The 20,866-nt window shown below is 53.2% G+C and overlaps 1 protein-coding gene across 4 annotated transcripts in view; it reads right to left on the bottom strand.

Annotated features, from left to right (window-relative positions):
• The window catches only part of Drak (Death-associated protein kinase related), a 230,290-nt gene that overhangs the window by 17,886 nt on the left and 191,538 nt on the right, over positions 1 to 20,866 (bottom strand). For all 4 annotated transcript variants that reach the window (XM_077699468.1, XM_077699469.1, XM_077699467.1 and 1 more), the window contains 2 exons: positions 9,245 to 9,457; positions 4,090 to 4,228 (listed from right to left, as the gene is read on the bottom strand). In XM_077699468.1, coding sequence (XP_077555594.1) covers positions 4,090 to 4,228; positions 9,245 to 9,457 — 352 coding nt within the window. The remainder of the gene's footprint in view (positions 1 to 4,089; positions 4,229 to 9,244; positions 9,458 to 20,866) is intronic.

Below are 20,866 nucleotides of genomic sequence, written 5' to 3'. Positions count from 1 at the left end.
AGCAACACATCCGCAGAGCGCAGCAGCACCCTGGGTGGGCCGGACAGCAGCGCCGGCCAAGGCCCGGCACACGAACGTTAGAGCTGGGAACGGCCCGAGGCATTTAAAGTCCCTTTTCCCACAAGACGTACTACGACTATACGCGCGGCCGCGCACTGCCGAAGCGTTATCTCATTTCACGAGGAAACGCGCGGCGCTCACAGCTGCCAAAGGATGGTTAGTTCACCGCTCCTAATTTACATACGGCCTTGGAGGACTATAAAACGAGACTTCGCAAAACCCGCTTTCTTTTTTTTTTTTTTAATCTCCCCCGCGGAGCGGTGGAAACTAGCGCGCGCCGTGTTAAAGCGCTCATCTCGCTCGCCCTCAGCCATCGCCAGCTTGCGGGCGCGCGCGCATGCGTAATGATAATTCTTGCGCAAGGAACGACGCCGATGTGAGGACTGGTCGAGTCGGTTCGTGGGTCGTAATTCGGTCAACTTGAACAACTGCACAGGACGTTTCTGAAGCCCCAGGTCGTATGGCTCGAGATGACCAAACCGCGAGTAAATACACACTATTTTGAAGGTTGACGAAGAAGGGCAAAGCGAAGCTAAAAAAGGCGTCTTTTTTTTTTTTTTTTTGCCTCTCCTACAATTGGTGTCGTGGGGCGACTTGAAATTTAGAAGACGATGCGCGTGCCACGGCGGCGGTTGGTTTATGAGCGCTCCTGTTATTCGAGCAGTTAAAGAGATCGGCCAGCAACGTCCCACACGGGGGCCACAAGCGCGGGGCGCGTATAAGTTCTATGTTCTATCGGGGGATCCTCGGGGCAAACGATATGCTCATGTTCGCGTGCGCGCGCACGCGGGCGGTAGGATTCCAGCAGGGCGAGATGCGATGCAGATGGGGGAAAAAAAAGTCGGTCATCCGCTTTTCCTCCGTCACGATTCACTCTCGCCCACATGCGAAGAAAGTGCGCGCTGCAGCAGCGACAAGCGGAAGGGTTTTTTTTTCTCGGACAACGGAGGAAGCAGGCGGGAGGCGGCGCGCGAATTAAGAGGCTCGTTTGTATTCCAGACGCAGCAGAACTGAGGCAGCAGCAGCAGTGGCAGCGTCGCCATCGCGCCGGGCGCGCCAAGGGCAATTACGGACGGCGCAGATGCAACAGCGCACCAACGTACGAATCTGGCGCACGGCCTTCTCGGCCGCATCTTCGCCGACGGCGCCAGGGCGCTCGCCTTTTCAAAATGGCCCCATAAATCAGAATCCAAGCAGGGGGGCGGTGCAGCGCGCGCTTCTGCCACGAGTTCGTCTCCGCAGCAGCGATGGCGTCCACTCGGCGTTGTTCGAGAGCCACCTTGGTCGTAATGCGAGGCCGGCCGACAAGGTCGTCGTTATGGGTGTCGTTTACATGAATTCATCACGTATGCACGCCCCGGCAGAAATCGAGAGCAGTGCACAGTCTTGGTGGACGAACGCTGGGGGTTGTTGCGTGGACACCGCTTTCTCAGTGCTGAGGTATATGTTGTGTACGGTATATGCATGCCGGCCACGCGCGAGGTGCTTTCGACTTGCACTTACAGCGCAGTACATAATAGGGCAGCTCGGACTTTGCCAAGGGCGAGGCCGTGGGACTCCGCTACGATATAGCACAGGACCAAACGCGCTACGAAAAGCGAAAGATAATGGGGGGAGGCAAACTTTAATGCGGCTGCTTCGGCGAAATCGGGCACTGGCCTCGATACGCTCCTGGCAACCTGTTCTCATGATTCACCCCGCGAGCCACGAAAGCACCCTCTGCGTGGTGCCGATACCAGGGGACTCCCATCGCCGACCTTTCTCGTCCTTGGCTGAAACTACACGTCCAACGCGAGTCTTGCAGGCTTTAAAAATGATGCGGGAGAGGCGAATGCCCTTGGGCACGCCATACACTGCATTGTATTGACCCACACTCAGGCAAACTTGTTCCCAGAAAGGAAAACAAAAGCGCGTCAAGGGATAGGCTGCATGCCCAGTATTGCGGCTGCGTTCATGTCTTCTTGCCCTTGGAGCTAACGGCAGCAGTACCGTCACAATTACGGCAAAACAGTAGGCCAGGCTGCGCAGGCGGTGCAACCAGCAAGCACTATACCCCCTTCCGCATCTAGCATCGTACCATCACCACCACCGAACACCTGTTTACGCCTATCTCCAGACGGAACGACAAAGTTCTCTGCTCTTCGAATGTGTTGTAGCGAGCCGCACGAGAGACAGAGAGAGAGAAAAAAAAGCAATTGCAAGCAGCGAGGGACAGACTAGCGACTGCTACATTTGTATTTTGTCCGACCTTGGAAGCCAATTGCAGTGATATTTCACGTATTATGTTGCTGAATAAATATCGATTAAATTGCAGTCGACGTTTGAAGTTTATGTATTTGAACCAAAAAATAACGCGTAACTTACAGTGACGCAACCAAGAAATGCTGATTAAACGTCGATTAAATATAAAATATCGGTAAAACAGGACTGCGCGCTTACTAGTTCTGCCAATACAGGTGGGGGGTTCTGCTATCGTGTTAACCCAGTGCACACGACATTGCGTGTCTCAAACTTTCCCCCCGGTACTTTTGTTTCCTGAGCGCTCACTCTTGTCCCTTACTAAGTGATCAACGCTAGTTCATTAGCGACAAGTGGGAACGACGCCCGGCGCGACAAGGGCGCCAGCTCGGCTCAACCGCTCGGCAGACGGCTAACGCGCGCTGCAGGGGCGGGGGTAACGGGAGTCGGCGACCGGCGCCAACTCGTGGCGCCCGAGCCGCAGCTCCTTCGGCGGCGGCGGCAGACTCGCGCACGCATCGCACAACGGCGCTACGCTGAAGACGGAGAACGGTGTCACGAAACTGGGGCGACCCCGCGCGTTTAACCGCTGCAGTCACGTTGCGGGCGCCGCCGAGACCAGACCGCGTGAGCGTGACCCCGGAGCGAGCAAGGGCGGCCGGCGAGGAGGGTAGAAATCTAGGGAGTAATCGCGCACCGGCCATGTACAATGGTGCACCTTCGATGCGCCGACGGCATGCCCAGCGCCACTTTCTCCCCGACTGAACCGCGGGGCCCTTACGAGGTGTCAACGATCAGGACCTCGCTGCCCCGGTTCTTGACCCCGTGATCCGCACCTCCTCGAAAGAAACGCAAGGTAGCTGCTGACACACCCGCAACATGGGCGCGTTGTTTTACGGAGAAGAAAGCCGGACAACCAGAGCGCAAATTTCAATCTTGAGCGTATGCTTTTGGGAAGCCATTTGGCTGCCGCGTCAAACGACAGCTTTCTTCTCGACGAACCTTCAGAGGTGACTCTGAGCCCTAGGTGTTCCGCTACGAAGCAAGAGGCGACCGGCTCGATTCCATGTGCCGCCGTCGTGTCGTGTTTCTGATTGTAGCAAAAATAAAAAAATAAAAAAGGCCATGTGTCGAAATTTTGGCGCACGTTAAAGACCTCCGAGGAACCGAATTCATGGCCTTTCTTTCAGTAAGTACACAGCCCGTTCAACAAACTAGTTTCGCCATGAGTAGGCTGCATAACTGCGCGAAGCCAGTTCCCAGTCCCGCAGGACAAGCGTGAGGTTCGCCACTAAGCGCAATCACTCTGGTTCATCCCCACGTAATACTGCGACACAGTCTTGGACCGCGTCCTTTCGCTTGAGGTACCGCATCCTTTGGACCGCGTCCTTTCGCTTGAGGCTGTATGCCCCGATTACACTCCGATACACCAAATGTGCGCACACTCAATGTGCACACCTAATGTGTGACCACCCAATGCATGTGCACCCAATACATGTGCACCCAGTGTGTGTGCGCGCGCGCCCCCCCAAACTTTATTACATTCAATTAAATGTCAGCATATCGTTCATCAAGTCTAAAGATGAATCAACAATGAAAATTTACAATCCCGTGTCTGTTATAGGTTTTCCCCTGAAACTTCCCTCTCACCGAAATGCGTGAAGCAAACCGTTCTCCCTCTTCACAGCTCACAACCAAGCGGATGACGTGTATGGTAGCAGCGATACCGAGCGCGAAGCAACCCCGCTCGATCATTCAAGTTCCGCACGCGCGGCGGCGGCGGCGGCTCACCTTGATGTCCAGGTGGGCGATGTTCTTGTCGTGCAGGAAGTGCACGGCCTCGAGGATCTGTCGCATGAGTCGAACCGCGTCTTTCTCCGGCAGGCACTCCTCGCTGTCCAGCACGTGCTGAAGCTCGCCGCCAGCCGCCCTGCGGTCACCGAGAAGGAGAGACACGGCACACGTCCGCTGGTCAGCGACGACACGGGCAACAAACTGCGCCTCGCCCATACGGCTACAAACCGCGTGCGGTGAAGCCTCGTCACCATACGCGAACAGCCAGAAGTTGCTTCGATATATTCGCTAAATGACACGAAAATGCAGCATTCAATTTTCGTTGCATACTAGTACCCCCTGAATTTTATTTCAGACAGTTCCACCATCGAGTTGCCGGATAGATGAGAAGGTTTGGTCCATTGACGGTCATTGTGCGACAAATTCTGGTAGAAAAGCTAACCCGTGGAAATGTTTCGAGTGCAAGGAGGTTTCAATACCAGCTATTTCCTGTATACGCGCCTGCCACAAGCAAGGCAGCGATTAGAGGACGCCGCTACTTCGCCGCAGCCATAACGCCACGACAGGAGTGCGCTATGGAAGACGAAGTTGCGGGAATGCGGGCTTTCGTCATCGACACAGTTAGGGCCCAGCTGATCTATAGAACGAGGTGCAGTAAGTGTTGTTAGGCAGGGCATGTAATGGTAAGAACCGAGATCTGTTTTACCACCAGGGTAACAGGGCTGCCTAGATATGGGACCAGAAATAGGAGACAGTCAACTCGACAGAGAGGTGAGTTTATTTAATAACATTTGGTGGAGAAGAATAGATTCTGATAGCGCAGAAGTAAATAGGAGAGGCGTTTGCATTGCAGTAGACATACATAGGCTGATGACGATGTTAGCCGTGGATTTACGCGCACCAGGAAAGTAGACCACTTGTTTTGGGCGGAAGGGGGTGTGGTTAATGAGTCACGCACGAAAACTAAAACTTCGCAACACGGCGAAATGAGTACGGCAGCCGACACGAAAATATTTTATTTGCCTATGCCGCATAAAAAAGGTATAAAAACATTTAAAGCCTAACGGCGCCATAAAGCACTACCCTCTGTGTGCTAGCGTCTGTATTGCTCCCTAAATCTAAATGGCAGGCAATAAAAGCCTCGCCACGAGGCACTCTAGCCTTTCGAGTTCAATCCAGCGGATTACACCAAAACGACAGAGTCGTTCCACAGTGGTGATCTGACATAACAAAGCAACGCCAATCACGCCGCACACAACAACAGCCTTGCACAACAATTTTCAAATTTTCGGACAATGAAAAGGAGAAAGGGATTATCGGGCACATTGGGCCCCTTTGTGAGCGAGCATTACACGAAGGGGGGAGAACAATTGCAGCACAAAGGCGCGTTTGTTCCCGGCGGCCGTCACATATCTACGCTTTTGGCCATCAGAAGCGAGCGGCGGGGAGATTTCATTCAATCCAGGGGTCTGACGTCCCGCAGTCGGGGCAAGAGCGATACATATCGCCGCCCGCTCTCACGATTTTTTTCCACGGTCGTTTTCATCTAGCCGCTTTCCCCCACGCCGCCTACAGCGGGGCGCTGTAAGGCACTCAAAGCGCTCCCTTCCACCGTTCTCTTACAAGCAGGCGGCCGTACGTGCGAGACTCGCACGCAACGAGAACAAGTCACAAAGACGCGCGCGAGCTGGCCGAAAGGCGGAGGGGGACGAGCCAGGTGAGCAGCGCACGCGCGGAGGGGGGCAGCAGCCGTAAGCCTTTGACGCAACGCCACGGAGTTCCCGGTGTCTCGACATATGGGTTAATCGCCCCGACTTCTCACGTCTGACCAAAACAGAGCGAACCGCAGGGCGGCGTCACGTGACGCAAGGCGACAGACGCGCGGTTACAGAGCGTGCTTTTACTTTCTTTCCGGCTATCTCGAGCGAAGAACGTGAGCTCGTTACGGGCGGAGTGGAGTAACGCAAATTCTAAAACGGCATTTCACTTTCGAAGACACTCTGCTTCAGGGGGAAACGCGAGTAACCTATACTCTGCTGGCGATGTGACACGACTCGAAAAGGCCAACGCACCACGCTGAGTGGTGTACTTTGCCTTTTCTCAGGAAGCACACATCCTGACTGAGGTGGGTTTTCTTTTTTTTTGCCGTGTACGAGGAGAGTTGTGCTGAGTAAGCAAGAAATCTTAGTTGACTTGATTTGACAAATTCTGCTTCGCTATTTCATCACAGGTCCTGGCGTCATGTTGAGCTTCCTACAGCTCCACCAATGCTACGCCAGGAAGCAAACCGCAGGCTCCTGCTACAGTTCTTTCATTCTGCAAACGCCAGTAGAGAACCGCTTCACCTTCGTAAGGTTCGACCCCAACAGCATGAAAAGAAAAGTCCTCCGCGCACAAGCACTGCAAGTGCGTGCTCAGAGGACATGCCGCGTTCTCTCGACTCCAGCAAGGAAAGCGCCAACGAGAGTGCTACAGATAACCTTAAACGTGACTGAGGAGACAATGTGCACCAAACGTCCGCGTCTAGAGGCCGCTCAGCAGCAGATGAACAACCTCGCCAGCACCTGGCTCCATCCATGCCTCGCTGCTGTCCCTGCATCGGCGCGCCTAGGACATATGGTAAACCGCGCGTGCCCACGCTGTCAGACACTAAGTCCGAAGGGTTTCCGTCAAAAGTCCGTCTCTCTGAACACGAAATTACGCTCCCAGCAGCAGCAGCAGCAAAAAGTCTGTACGCACTTCTCGCGCACTCAGCAACGTGCCTCTCTTGCCGTGTCTGATGCAACGCCGTGTCCTTACAACGCGTTTCCTTGGATCCCCGTTGCGCCTCGCCGTGTCGAGGGAAAACGAAAAAAAAAAAAAAGTCAAAGAAAAATAAGAAAACAAGGGGGCGGAAATGCGATGCCGCATCACGTACGGTAGTCCAACAGACAGACACGAGCGCGCACGCTTCCGGTCAGGGTGGTTTTTCTCGCCGAAGTGCGCATTGACGAGCTGCGGCGGCGGTTGATGGCCAGGGTGCGGGCGCGCGAAGATGTCAGCCGAGGTTAATCGCTCGAGCGTAGCACACGGGGCGGACGGGCACGGCAAGGCCGTTGCGAGCGCACAGCTGGACGACCGACGGCTGACCTCCCTCCTCGTCCATCTTGCTGCCGGCCGTGTACAACTGTACCGCCGCCGGGGAAACTCCTCAAGAACGAAGGCTGTGTGACACCGAGGTGCAGCAGCGACGGGCCGACGAAGCGAACGCGCTCGACCGGAAGCTTGAAGCTTTCGCTGTGAATGCGCACGCGCGCATGGCTTGCTGCAAACGCGCCTCCGGACTGGTCAGCACCGACGATGCTGCGGCTGGCGCTTCTGAACGAATTACCTGGTAGGAACCACGACTTTGGAACTACAGTGCCTGCTGTGGTCTGAACTTCTCTGAACGTTGGTAAAGTACTAATCCCGAATGTGGGCGTGGACTTGCACGAATGTGTGCCTGTAAATTTGTAGCTGGACAGCCTAAGGTGCCCATGGACGCGCTCTTTAGAGGTCAATTGCGCACCCGGACAATAATTCCGGTCAATTTTGATTCACGAAACAGAAAAGGCTGAGAAAAGTGAACGAGCGATAGTGTGGAGAAATTTGTAACTTGTCCTGCCCTCGCCAGCAGCAGCTAAGTACGTTGACACAAATGTATTGCAAAGTATACTGGCCCCTCCCAGAGTTAAACAATTTACACCATAATCCAACTTGTAAACGTATATGACGACATGTAACCTGGTGTTAAGCGTTGAGGAGTATAATTTCTCTTGAGTAAGATAACAACGCAACTATAGAATAGAAGACGAGAACAGGTTCCCGCTCTATACTAACCCTTTCGTCTCCCCACTCCCCTCCGTCCCCCTCACCCTTATTTTCCGTGCCTTTATCAGCGTGCAGCAAGCGTCTTCTTTTTACCGATTCTGGCAGCTCTACAAGTCAATTCACCACACATAAAAAAAAGGGGGATTAAAGAAAGAAGGCGGGAAAAAAGAACCTTGTCTTACCAGATAAGGCTGCCGGTGGGGAAACAAATTCGCCAGGAATTAGTGCAGATATCTCTGGGCGTATACACGGGCGAGGTAAGCGGCCCCAAACGAAAGAACTACGGGCCGCAAAACGGGCGTAGCCACACATGAAGTGGGTAGACATCCAAGTGGTGCCTTCGCCAATGAGCAAACCGAGTGAGAAGGAGGAAGCGCTCAAGAAGGTCCACAGCAACGCAGTTCGTCACAAAAACAAGAAGCCAGGAGATAAGTAATTCATTTCGCAGAATACTGGAGCACACAAGGGTCACTAACACCTCGCACTGACTATATGGAAGTGAAAAAAACGGTTGCTGCATGGGTATGCTATATAGGAGAAAAGTACGTCGAGCCGCCCAACATCAGCAGTTACTTACTACCTTAATGACAATGAATTAAACTCTCTACATGCTGCCTTTAAGTCGTGTAGAAGGTGTGGCCATGATCTCGTGCTGGGGTGACTTGTTGCTCCTGAAATGCAACACCGTCGAGCCGCACTCCCACCTACCTTTATTCCTCCCCTTACTTTATTCGTACTACGCCATTGCCGGCCTTGAATGCTACGAAACAGTTCATCGCCACCTCCAAACTCACTGACCTAAGTTTTCCACAGCCTTCTGGTGAATTCACACATATTTGATCCAATCTTCGAAGCCGGAAGCGTAATAAAGGACAAGGTAATGCAGGAGCAGGTATAGGTAAACTTACATGGGATAGGAACGTACGACATGGGGTAAAATTGGATGGGATAGGATAGAAGATATGATGGAGGAGAGAGGGTCCGTGAGAGGACGGCTCAAAAGATAGGTGAGGGATCTACAGGGAGAGTCCAATAGGATGAAACAATGTTTGACCATGAGACAGGGATGGTTGTTAAATGCATAAAGCAATACATGCTGAAAGATAGTACTGAAAGGATGGTAGAAGGCACGAAAAGCTTGAACTTTCAAGTGCGGAGGCGTAAAGGCATTTTTTTTTTTTTTTCATCTGGCACACGCGTGCATGCACGACCCCCCCCCCCCCCCCTTTCCTAAACACAAACAAACAAGCGAATAAACAAACGGTATGACGGGAAGCGGCTGAGCAGCTCGTGTACAACTCACAGTTCGAGGATGAGGATGAGTTCGGAGGACGTCTCGAAGACCTCGCGCACGTCGACGACGCGCGGGCAGGGCTCCGCCATTTTGAGCACGAGCGCCTCGTGTAGGATCTCGTGACGCACGTCCGAGGCACGCCGGCGCTTCCGGATGTACTTTGCAGCGAAGTCCCGTCCGCTCTCGCGGTGAACGCAGCGCCGAACAGTGGCGAACTTCCCCCTGCAGAGACAGAACGGCAGCACACTGTCACCACCGCCGAACGCTCAAGACAGCAGTCAATTGCCACTGTGCAGCGATTCTCACATCGGGTTACGGGAGCGAAAAGGAGTCCGCGAAGGAGCCCGCAGGAGTACGCGAAGCCTTGCACGAAGCCCTTTACCCGTTATATTGTATCTTCCTGTCAGATCTTGGTGGCGATGAAAAAAGTTGGCTTTGCCGCACGGCATGTATATATATAGACCTTGCTTCTTTTCCCCGTGTGAACAACATGCAGCCATGTTTATTTTAAAACAACCAGCACTTGGTAACTTCCTCAGGTCCATTTCATCTCGGAAGTACTTTTTACTGCAAAATATAAATAAAATGCAGAAAGATTCAAATTTCTCGCTACATGACGTCAGGAGTAACGTAATAGTGGAATAGCTGGCAACAGGGTTACCAATACACGTTAGCATTAAAGTGGTGCGATTAAATTTAACTAGAGGCACTACTACAATCGCACGTAAAGTGATAATTTTTGTTTCTTTTTTGCAGTGGCATTAGTCGGCGGCCGGCAATCGTACCAACAAGTTGTTACGTCATAAGGTTCCGGCGTAAAAGTGGCCGGTGACTCGCCACTGCTTGGTCTGTTTTACTTGATAACCGGATTATATATTTTTAAGTTTGCATTTATATTGGTATCATGGTTATTCGGATAAAGCCGTCGTTTCAACGAAAAAAACTGGTATTTTGTCAACGTGACCCCTTTAGGTTGGCACATCTGCACAGCACCAAAGCTACGCACAAAACCTGTACACACAGAAAGCGGTGAAATAGCAATAGGGCGCGCTGTACTCCCCTTCTTGGCGTCCCTCCCCTTCGGGCCGTTTTAACCCGCAGACACTTCCGGAAGAACAGAAATGGTGCCCAGCATATTCAAGGTTGAGAACCACAGGTTTAGGAGGCGGTCATTAAGTATAAATCACCCGGGGAGAACAACATGAATGGGAATGCGGGGAGGTTAACTAGGTGCAGAGCCAACACCAGGTGGTATTGGCAGAGCCCGCTTTGATACCCAGCACTGGGGGATGGGTTTTCGCAGGGGAATAAATAGGAGCGGAGAGACGTGCGCACCCGTAGCCATTTCGTAACGCACTGGAGTAGTTATACAAAACGGTGTTCTTAATAAGGAAACGTAGAAGAGCTTTGATCGGCTTCTACAACACAAGTGGCCTGGATCAATGTCGCAGGATAGTCGCCGTCCCGAAGGAGCGATCGCCCAATAAATAACTTACTTCCTAAAGGACAAGACCCATCTGGGTATGGCGAAAAATAAAATTGAGAGCAATACCTTCGCAACTTGTACTGTAACAAATCACGAAAAAAAAAAAAAAAAAAAACGTAGGAACAAGTTAATCACTGAAGACGTTCTTTTTATCCAGTCGTGCACTAGACTTAAGGGTATGCAAAGGCAAAGTACATGCAACGCTTTTGATGTTTATTTTCGCATCTCTCCAAAAGACAAAAACAAAGCAAACTTCGTGTTGCAGGTAACATAAGTGACGTGAAAATTCAGCGCTAGGCTCTTGACAATGCGTCCTGCTACTGTAGCTGCTTAAAGAGTCCATGAAAACAAAATACAAGTTTGCTTCATTAAAATTACCATTTTGTACCGATAACAACAATCTCCAACTTCATAACAAATAATCGAGATACTAAGGAAAACATGTAAACTAGTGGCGACTCCCCAACCGCTTTCCGGCAGTTTCTCTATGACGTCACAGAATCTTATTTGTGAGATTTGGGAATGCCGGCCTAGACCACAAAAAAAAAAAAGAATGATTGTGGTAGGGCGTCTAGTTCTGTTTAATCGTATCCCTTTAATTCCAACGTGCAGTTAACACGCCGATAATTATGATTTTGTGCTGACCCATATTAAATCACTACTGCCCATACCACGTCGCTGTAGGGCGAAATTTAAAAGTTTTTCAATATTTCTTGCATTTTTTCAGTTAAAACCTTTTACGGCTGGCACAGAGCTAAGTTACCAAAGGCTAGTTCTTTCAAATTGAGCAAAGTTGTATTTTGTCTTCACGGCCCATCATAATAGAAAATATAACCCCAATATCCACGCATAAAAATTCGAGAGAGAGAAATAAAGGCGCGACAGCAGATACCACCAGAAATGACAACCAAAACTTGGAACTACGCAGCAGGTGCGCGCAGTTAGGTCACTGTATCGAGCAATCTTTAGGCAGGCAAAAGCACGCGAGGTCACTCGATCACACCACAACGGGCCACGGCAGCTGCGCGCTGCGCGGTTACCAAACGAACGACGTTTAGCTGCCTCTGCATGCTTCAATCAGTAGCGTCGATAACGTGGGCGATGTTTAGCCAGCGCTCCCTCAACTTAACCAGGCGCGGCAGCAGCCTGCGGCATCGAGAAAACAGCCGGCTGTCTGCGGGCAGCTGCATACAGCAGCAGCCTTGCGGTCGGCGTGCCTTCGGTCCGCATCCGGCGGCGAGCACGGCACACAACGCGTGCCTGACATTCCGGCGCGGGGCGTTGCGGGTTGCGGGAGCGAGGACGGCGATTGTCGCGATACGATGCCCCACGCAGTGACACTTGGCACGAGCACGTGCCGACGACAGAATGCGCGAGGGCGAGAAAGATCGGAGGTGCGGGCCAGCCCCCTTCGGCTACCCGTATATATGTATGCAGCAAATTCTTGTTCTAACAAACACGCTTTCCATTTTTTTTCTCTGTCCTTACTGCAGTGAATAAAAAGCAAATCATCCCGCTTACAACAAAATACCGCTTATAACGAAGTCCTCTCCACAGGACTTCGCTAAAACGACTTGTACTGCGCTTAAATTACACTTTGCAGCGCATAACGTTACGGTCACTGAATATATGTTGCAGCTATCTGTACGGCCTCTTCACGGATGTAGAAGGCTCGCCTATGCTGAGGGTTCTTCTCAATTTTCGCGCGTGTATCAAGCTGCAACATGTCCCACGACACCCTGCAGGCCCGCAAAGAAAATGGGGTGGGAAGCTCCAGAGGTCTCGCCGAACAGGTGTTACACGTTCGCATTGGATGCTACCGCGATATCTGGGGCGACACTACTTCGAACGACGTGATACACCAGGTGTGCCCCAAAACATGCGCTTCGAACGAGAGAGAAAAAAAAAATCGTTCGAATGACGGCAGGGTGACGTGAGCGTGGTCTACGCGTTACCTCTGCAGAGACAATACGACAGGACTGACGGAGACACTGACAGCAAAGTACAGCGGCTCTTGATTTTCGGTCGCCGCGCTGTCGTTCAGGATGTTTCGAAGCCGGTTTACAATGCACCAACCAGTGCGAGATTCAAGGCATCAGCTCACAACAGATGCAACGGCACATCGTGAGGCAAGCCGCGGACAACTAACGTGCCCCCGCCGACGACGTCAGCTCCTGACAGGCCGAATGTTCCCCGCAGAAACCGATCCCCTTGGGACAGGGCAAGACGAAGCGGCCTTCTTCACCGGGACAACACGCGAGACGTCAAGGGCTGCTCGCGCAGGAGGAGGAGGCGTTGGAGCTCGACATGCGCGCATTTGATCCCCATCGCGACGCTGATCGATCGAGAGACAAAGCCAACCGTTGCGTCACCGGCTGAACGAGGGACAACGGGTCCGCGAGAGGTTGCGCATACGCGCGCGTCCATCATTACGGCGATCAGGAAGCCAGCGCCGCTCCAGATGCGACGTTCCAAGGGCCACCGTGTGGGCGGAGGCCGCAACGGCGGTTTCTCCGGCGCATGTCCGCGCAAGTTGAACGAGGACGAACGCGCGACAACATGCGGGCCTCGTCCTGGCATTTCCGGGCCCGCTGCCGCATTCAAAAGAGGCGGGGGCGGGAAGGAAAAAAAGTGGCGTCAATCATGCGAAAATCCTTCCTCCCCGCTCGAACGCCCTTTTGTTTTCGCCTTCCGCGCAACGCCTCGTCTAAAGCCCTGTCCTCGGCCCATTATCCCTACGCTTCTCTGAAAGGAAATGGAGGACTCACGGCGCGTTCCCTCGTGAATGCAACACGCGGTAAGCAGGTGTGCGCCGCGCTTGTGAAAGCGGTCATAGGCGGCGCGAGGGCCGAGGAGCATGTGTCCTGCGCGACTGTCCGTCAACGCCAGCGAACAAAATAAGAATGGCAAGCGTGTGCAGTGTCAAGATTGTTCGCGGGCATGACAAAGAAGAACAGCAGCGAGCATCCCGAGCGGACATGCACGTGGCGGCCTTCGGAAACCGCGGTCACGATGTCGATGCCAGAGATCCGGAGAGGACCACAGACAGTCTTGTCGAAGGCGCGCGACATCGCGGGCACAACCAGCTGGGGCAAGGCGTCTAGGCGCGACAACCGAGCGCGTGTCCGTTCGCCGTCGTTATGCAAGACGTGGCCACCTTCGGCGGTGCACGCACGTCGGCTGACGTCCGTGACGCGCGGTAGCACGACCTGTCGCCACCGCGAATTTTTCACGGATCGCCTTCGGCGCGACGCAACACGTGAAGCGCAGGACACGCGAGCAGTGGCCGTGTCGTCCGCAGGACTGCTGCGCGCTGAATGCGCGCAATCATCCATCTCTCTGGGGAGTAGGTCGGCATGCACGGCGTATAGAGGACAACGTTTCCGGCCGCCATTGTCCTCTCCGCTACTCGCAAATGTGTTTGCATGTAGGCATGGACACAGCGCCGTGCAAACCGCCTTTGTAGGCTCGTGCACCGTTACGCCCCCGACGCGCGAATTTAGGCGGTGAAATTATCTTTGGACGAGTTTATATCTTGCTAATGAGACAGTGCGAGACCACCCTTATTTTGAATGTTTTTTTTTTATCACAAGGTTGCCTAACTGTAAGGAAAATCGCAACACATTAGAGGCCACCCTATCTGAAGCTGCCTGTCCAGCCTTCGGCTAGCACACGGACCTGCACGTTTCTGCAACTTCCACCGGAAAGAGATGCGACGCGATCGAGATTACACCGCTTTAGGGGGCCTGTCGGGAACATAACTGCGCAAGAAGCGCCATAAACAATACATGAAATTAGTCTAACGATATGAACTTTTACAGCACTCAGAGTGAGATCATGGTGCATTCAAAACTTGAAAGGGAGAAAGCCTGGGCGGCGTACACTCTGTTCAGGCTTGTTCTATTCGTGCGCAGCATCAGAAAGGACAACTTCCGGAACTTGGGACCGGTTGAGGACACAAGGTTCACGAACCCGAAAGTACAACGTATAAGACGGACACAGACACGCATTGAGCTCTTCCGGATGTCTCACGGAGTTTGGACGCAAAAGCGCAACGCCCCTTTCCAACTGCGCCGAATGCCGTGAGCGCGGAACTCCCATCGCGTTAGCATACGCGCCGGCAAGAACAGAGGAACACCGTTCTGACCAAGCGCGTGAAAGGCCACGCGCATGCAGAGCGTGAGTGGCATACGAGGGAGCGCCGACAACGCTCCGAGGCTCTTTATTGGTCGCACTCGAAAGTTAAGCGCATAACGCGCATCAGGAGCTGGTTAAACAAAACGCAGAAGAAATAATAACCGGCGGTATGCGCACCGTTTCACTTGCGGAAATGATTCCGCTGTTTTCACCGCACTTGCGGTTCTTTTGACTCGCATGTTTACTGCCTACTCCCATGACAAACCCGCAACTCTCCCGAAGAAAACAAGCGCAGTCTTAGGACGTCGCAGGGTTTATAAACGCTCAGCCTGCCCCAAGCCAGCGTTGAACCGGAACAAAGGAGATGCGCCAACGAAGAGAGTGGCGGTGCAACCAAAAAATGAAGGAAAACGATGCTGGGAGAACGACCGGCACAACGAGAATGCATTTCCGCGTATCGTAAATCTCAGCTAGGTGCAGCGCTGCTGCTGTGCACGGATGCGAAGTCGCCGCCGCAACCCAGCGAACAACCCTCGCCATCTGCTCTCTCCGCACGGCGGCTTTTTCGAGGGGCCGAAATTACCGAGGCGAAGTCCGCAGCGTGGCCCACGGTCACGCATCAGCGACAAGAGCCGAGAAATGTCGCGTGTGACCACAACATCCATGCGTTCATTTTGCTTCGCAAAGCCCCGTGGCAAGCACCGCAACGTTTTGGTGGCGGATCAACGAAGACTTAACCGTGGCGAAACTATTCGGTAGAAACAAGTTTCCTTTTCATAAACCTCGTCGGAAAGCGCAGTAAACCTTCATTTTAACAAAACCACTTTATTCGAAACCTCGCTTCAATCGAAGTGTTTCATGGTGCTCGCTCCAGTGTATTCAGACCAGAGCACATCCATTACCCGTTTATAACGAAGCATCGTTTATAACGAAGCCAGTTTTCTGTACACATGGAGCTATGTAACGACGGTTTATGTGTGTTACAACTATTTATTCGTCGCAAACACAAGGGTTGCCCCTCCAGACCCAAGAATTGCCTCTTACACGGCTATTTTTGGCGGCGACGTTAAGGCTTTGCCCCTATGCGAAGCAGTTGGTGAGTTGAACCTCGGTGTTATAAACAAGGCCACCGTCCCGTTTAGCAGGCACAAGAAGGCATGACTAATATTTCGCATCACGAGTGAAACACGTGCAGCTACGAGCAAAAGTTTACGGAGCACGAAAATGGCAATTTTAGGTTATTTCTCTTCCGGTATAGCATCCCGACAAACTGCCGTGTGCATGCGAGATGTCGTTATGAAAAATACCGCACATAATGCCGCTGGCTGCCATGCGGCAGACAAATAACCCAAAAATTGCTGCTTTCGTGGTCCGTGAACGTTTGCTCTTGGGTGTACGTCCGTGAACTGTAGGCATGTTCCTAAGCAATGCTGACGGGTGAATTTTTGAGCTCAACGTAAAAATGAAACTCATTGTACCGCAAAAGAATAGGAAGCGTCACCAAGTTCGCTCTCGTTCGAGGTCAGAAACACAGCTGCGTTCGTCCTTTATTACTCGCTCGTCCACGGTGGCGACCAGGGAGGGGTAATTAGCCAGTCGGTCGGCTTGAACGAAACGCGTTGCGCCGCCAAAACAGGTTCGCCGAGCGAGCAGCAGCGACGCTGACTTTCAGATTCGAAAAAGCAGAAGGCGTTATGATCGACAGATGCGTGTGAAAACACGCCAAGGTTTGCTTGTCGCTGCACGCCGCCGCGAGCCACGCAAGCGGCCAATAGCGTAGCGGCAGCAACGGAATCTTTCTGTAACGCCGGTCCCACGAGGTTTGCGCGAGGGAAGGCGTCGTATCGAACAACAAAACAAGCAAACGCGAAGAGGAAGGTGCACTCAAGCAACGCAGCAACCGCGAGCCAGACGGCGGCGGCACATCCACTACGCGTACTGACAGCGCCGCAAAAGCAGCAGCAAAGAGCGCCAGCAATGCCGAGCCAGCCATTACATCGGACTGGAAGCGGCCGGGACGAGGCAGCGAATAAGAACGAAAGGTGAATCGCTCCCTCTCGCCCTCTCCCAGGCGTCTCAGCTTGCGAGGGCGACTCGTTCGTCCTTGGCAAGGTCGTTCTCAGCCGGGGCGCAACTGAGGCGCGGTGGCGCCACTGCCTTCGCAAAGCCACGTTTGCGCACAGCCGCGTGGCTTGTAATCTGTTACGGCCAAGATCTCCCTCGGTGCGGGAGAGGGAGAGAAAGATAGAGAAAAAGAAAAACATGGCGGCTATTCAAACGTTCGGTTTAAAGCGCCGGAGGGCACATCTGGGCTTTGAGGAAGGAAGTGTAGTAGACAGCGCCGGATTAATTTAGAGTACACGAAATTCCTTAACCCGCCACGTCGGGTAAAGGACAGTTTTGTTTTTCAGTGACTTCGAACTGCCACGTCAGCACAGTTTAGCGACCTCGCGATCGGCAGCCAGCTGCCTTGGACGTCTGCGCGCCCGCACAGGCAAAACCGGCCTTGCGCGTCGTCCTACTGGGGCGAAATAACATCCCGCTGTTTGCTTGGGAGCTCTGCAGCGGAAGCTTCTCTCTCTCTCTCTTTCCTCGCTTCGTACTCGGAGATGTACGACCCCTGCGGTCACGTGACGAAGCAGGACCGTTAGCTACAGCGCCGCAGCCACGGCGGGTTGAAAGGGCACACGCCCACTCTCAAGTGTGCATCGTGTGACGGAAAACGCGGTACACCAAGGCGCACCTGCGCGCAGTGGCGCCCCTTCGCGGCGGCGCCGAAGGGGTGTGCGCCATTGTTGGCTCTGTTCGACGCGAGCTTTGTTTACCCGCAGTGCATGACTAACGACCACTGCAAGGACTGCCGACTGAACGCGCTGGGGGCGGAGGGGGCAATTTGTTACGCGTGCAGTGGCGCCGACGCCGCCTCGTTCATACGTGCAACGAGTGGGCATACGAGAGCGGAGGCTTCGGCAAGCGCGGTCTCTCCCGACTTAAGTGCCAAGGAAAGCTGTGCGAGTGAAACGAGGAACGGAGCGCTGCTTCGCAAGTCCGGAAATGACAGTCAGGAGCGAATAACACACACCAGCGGCCTCAGAGAAAAGTTGTAACCAGACGGCCGAAGAGACACGAGCGTTCCGTGACTGAGGCACCTGGAGCGTTCGTCGCTTCCTTGCGCTTGGCGCAGGCCAGATAAAGTGGGCAATTAACGCGAGTAAAAAAGAAACCAATTACACACCGCACGCTAAATATATCACCAGCAAGAAAACCTCATATGCGTGGACCAGTATATGGCTATTGTGGGGGTGTCTAAGACGACGACGAGACAGATAGCCGCGCGATTCGTCCCGCAATTTGAGAGCTCTCCTCTCCAAGTAGCCTCACGCGAAGCTCGCTCCTACAGAGAATGCGACGAAACGAGTGATACACGGAGGTGCACTTTAACGCGCGAAATGCCGCGGCCACGCGCGGCGCAAATTACCGCAGGAAGGACAACGAGGTACGGCAGAGACAATTGTTATACACACGCTTCGCGCTTGTTGCGCACACAAAGTCGGAAAAGGCGCCACTTTCTCTACCTCCAGAGGGACTTCGTTTTTTCTCTCCGAGCGACAAGTTCCTCGTCTTTGTTCCAGAGATAGCAACCGCACGCACGAGGGGTGATTACGGCAGAACAAAAGGAGTCAAAGCTACGCGGAGAATCTTTACGCACGGGGCCGCCCTTGCACTGCTGGAAATGTGCGAGCGTGTGAAAAGAAAGAAATAAAGATGATGAAGGAGGTTAGGGGAATTCTGGACGCCTTTGCAGCAAGAAGGCATGCGTTTTGAGAGCTTAAGCAATCCATTCGCGAAGGCGGCGCCCCTCCTCCGCACTCACTCACGGGAAGAAGGCGCCATTTGTGAGCGAGCAGCCCCGTACAATTACGCGTGGCATACGACGAGAGCGAGAGGGTTCACTTGGAAGGAGCGCTCGCATTTCGCATGATACCGATCGGCCATAACGAGCCCGCATGCACCACAAAAGGGGCGCAGCTTTACCGCGTTTTTCGCGAAAGTAGCGTCACGGCCTCTCGACAGAAGCCAGGTGCTATGGTCCATCGGAAGCAGGTGAAAAACGAGCGTAGAACCGTAGCTTTTTACTGAAAAACTCGTCCACTTTACGAATTACCCTCGCGGTATATACCAATACCGGGACACAAAGACCATTTCCGCTGGTGGCGCCTGTGTGGCTGTGTTTTGTTTCTTTAGCGCCACTTGCGACAGCGCGAGGCTGAGACTTCCTAACCTTTTGTTTTTGTGCTGCGTTTATGCCGCCTCTTTGCGATGCCGGGATTTTTGTTTCTTAAAAGCTAATGTAACGTTCCTTTTGAATTTAAGTACGCTCAGTTTTAATTTGTATACTTGTGCTTTGCATGCTGCCTGCACGCAAAGCAATGCTTACAAGTATAAAGTTGAACCGCAGTCTGCAGAAGTGTTGTCGTATACAGTTCCGTCTCCAAGTACGTTATTATAGAGGGAACTTTGTGGTTTTTCGGACCAGGGGAACATGCAACACAAAAAGCGCGGATAAAAATTTCGCTCGAACGACCCCCAAGCCCCGGTTTACCACCCGAAAATTGCTGGACATTAAAAAATCGACATGCACTCCTCCTTAACCATTCAGTCCTCACATTTTTGAAAAGAGCACGTTGCCTCTCCGCGGGAAGCAAGTCACCATACGGTTCCTCTCTTCGAGAGAACGGGATTGAATGACGTTAGTGGGGGTAGAATAACCGTCAATATAATTTGCCGAATGGACTGTTCCGATTCTGCGATCAAATTGTGGCCGGCGTCGCTGGAACACCATTCTTTAAGCGTCCAATACGCCCAGTCACAGTTTGGATGCCTCGACGTTACCACCGTCATTTTGACGTCAACGGTAACGGTACACGCAGTGTAGGACGAGAGGAAGACGACGAATGGCCCGTCGGAAAACGAATGGGCGCCAGCAATTCACCGCTCCAGACACTTAAACGCAGCTGCCCGGTCGTGCAAGCCAATTCAGCAACCCGCATCGGTCTCCGGGATTCGCGGGCCCGCATCTTGATCTCTACAACCCTTCCATATTTACCTCGGCAGCCTCCCAAACATGAGGGATCGCCAGGGGATCGCTCACTGACAAATTTCCAGGCACAACTGCAGCGTGGATGTATAGTTAGCGCCACTAAGCACAAATTTAGGCGCGCAAACTACCCGGCCACATCCGAGTGTGTGCGCGCTCAGGGAAGCCGGATCCGTTCCGTGTCCCCATTGACCATCGCGATTGCTATCTTCAAAGCAGCCTCTCTCCGAGAGGATGTTCTCGGCGAGGCCCACTGCTGTAGGCGCCTGGGAGCGAGCCACTCAGCATCCATCTTCCTCTTTCCTCGACCACTCTTGTAACAGAGGCGCCTGATTACGCGCAGAAAGGGTGGCTTCACACGGCAACAAGCTCTCGTCAGGCAAACAGGCAGCGCCGCGGCATAAGCGCTCCTCTGACGACCCTTTGTTTGCGTGGGGCTAAAGACGCCGGCTTGTAAGGCGAACCCGGTCATCACGCCTCGCGCGCGCAACTAACCCTGCGGACGCGCGGAGATAATCGGCGCTGCAGCGTCGCTGCCCGCGCCACACGAGTGTCCAAAAACGGCCACCGAGTCTAAAACAAGAGGCTGCCGACGCTCTCGTCTCGCAAGAGAAATGCTTTGGCGCGTTTCAACTGGACCCGCGCGCGCGTTTCGCCCGATCGTGTTTGTCTCGCGGTCTCCGTGACCAGACGCGTGGCGGCCTCTTCTGGGAACCTGGACACTCCAGGAAGGAAGAGGAGTAAGGAGCACGGTCCGGTCCAGCTTCAGCGATGCTTCGCGAGTACGCAAGCGGACACAACAAGACGTAAGGCTGAAACCACCTCGTTCACACCCAAAGTCCCATGCTATCAAGATAACCTTAACAAAAATCGTGAAGCAAGGTTAATTGTTGCATAATAGTATGCGTGT

Source organism: Haemaphysalis longicornis, unplaced genomic scaffold (genome assembly GCF_048455015.1).
Source record: "Haemaphysalis longicornis isolate Haplotype H1 unplaced genomic scaffold, Haemaphysalis longicornis Haplotype H1 scaffold_2, whole genome shotgun sequence".
NCBI lineage: Eukaryota > Metazoa > Arthropoda > Arachnida > Ixodida > Ixodidae > Haemaphysalis > Haemaphysalis longicornis.
The sequence above is the reverse complement of the archived record's forward strand: the minus strand, read 5'-3'. Positions and strand labels throughout refer to the sequence as shown.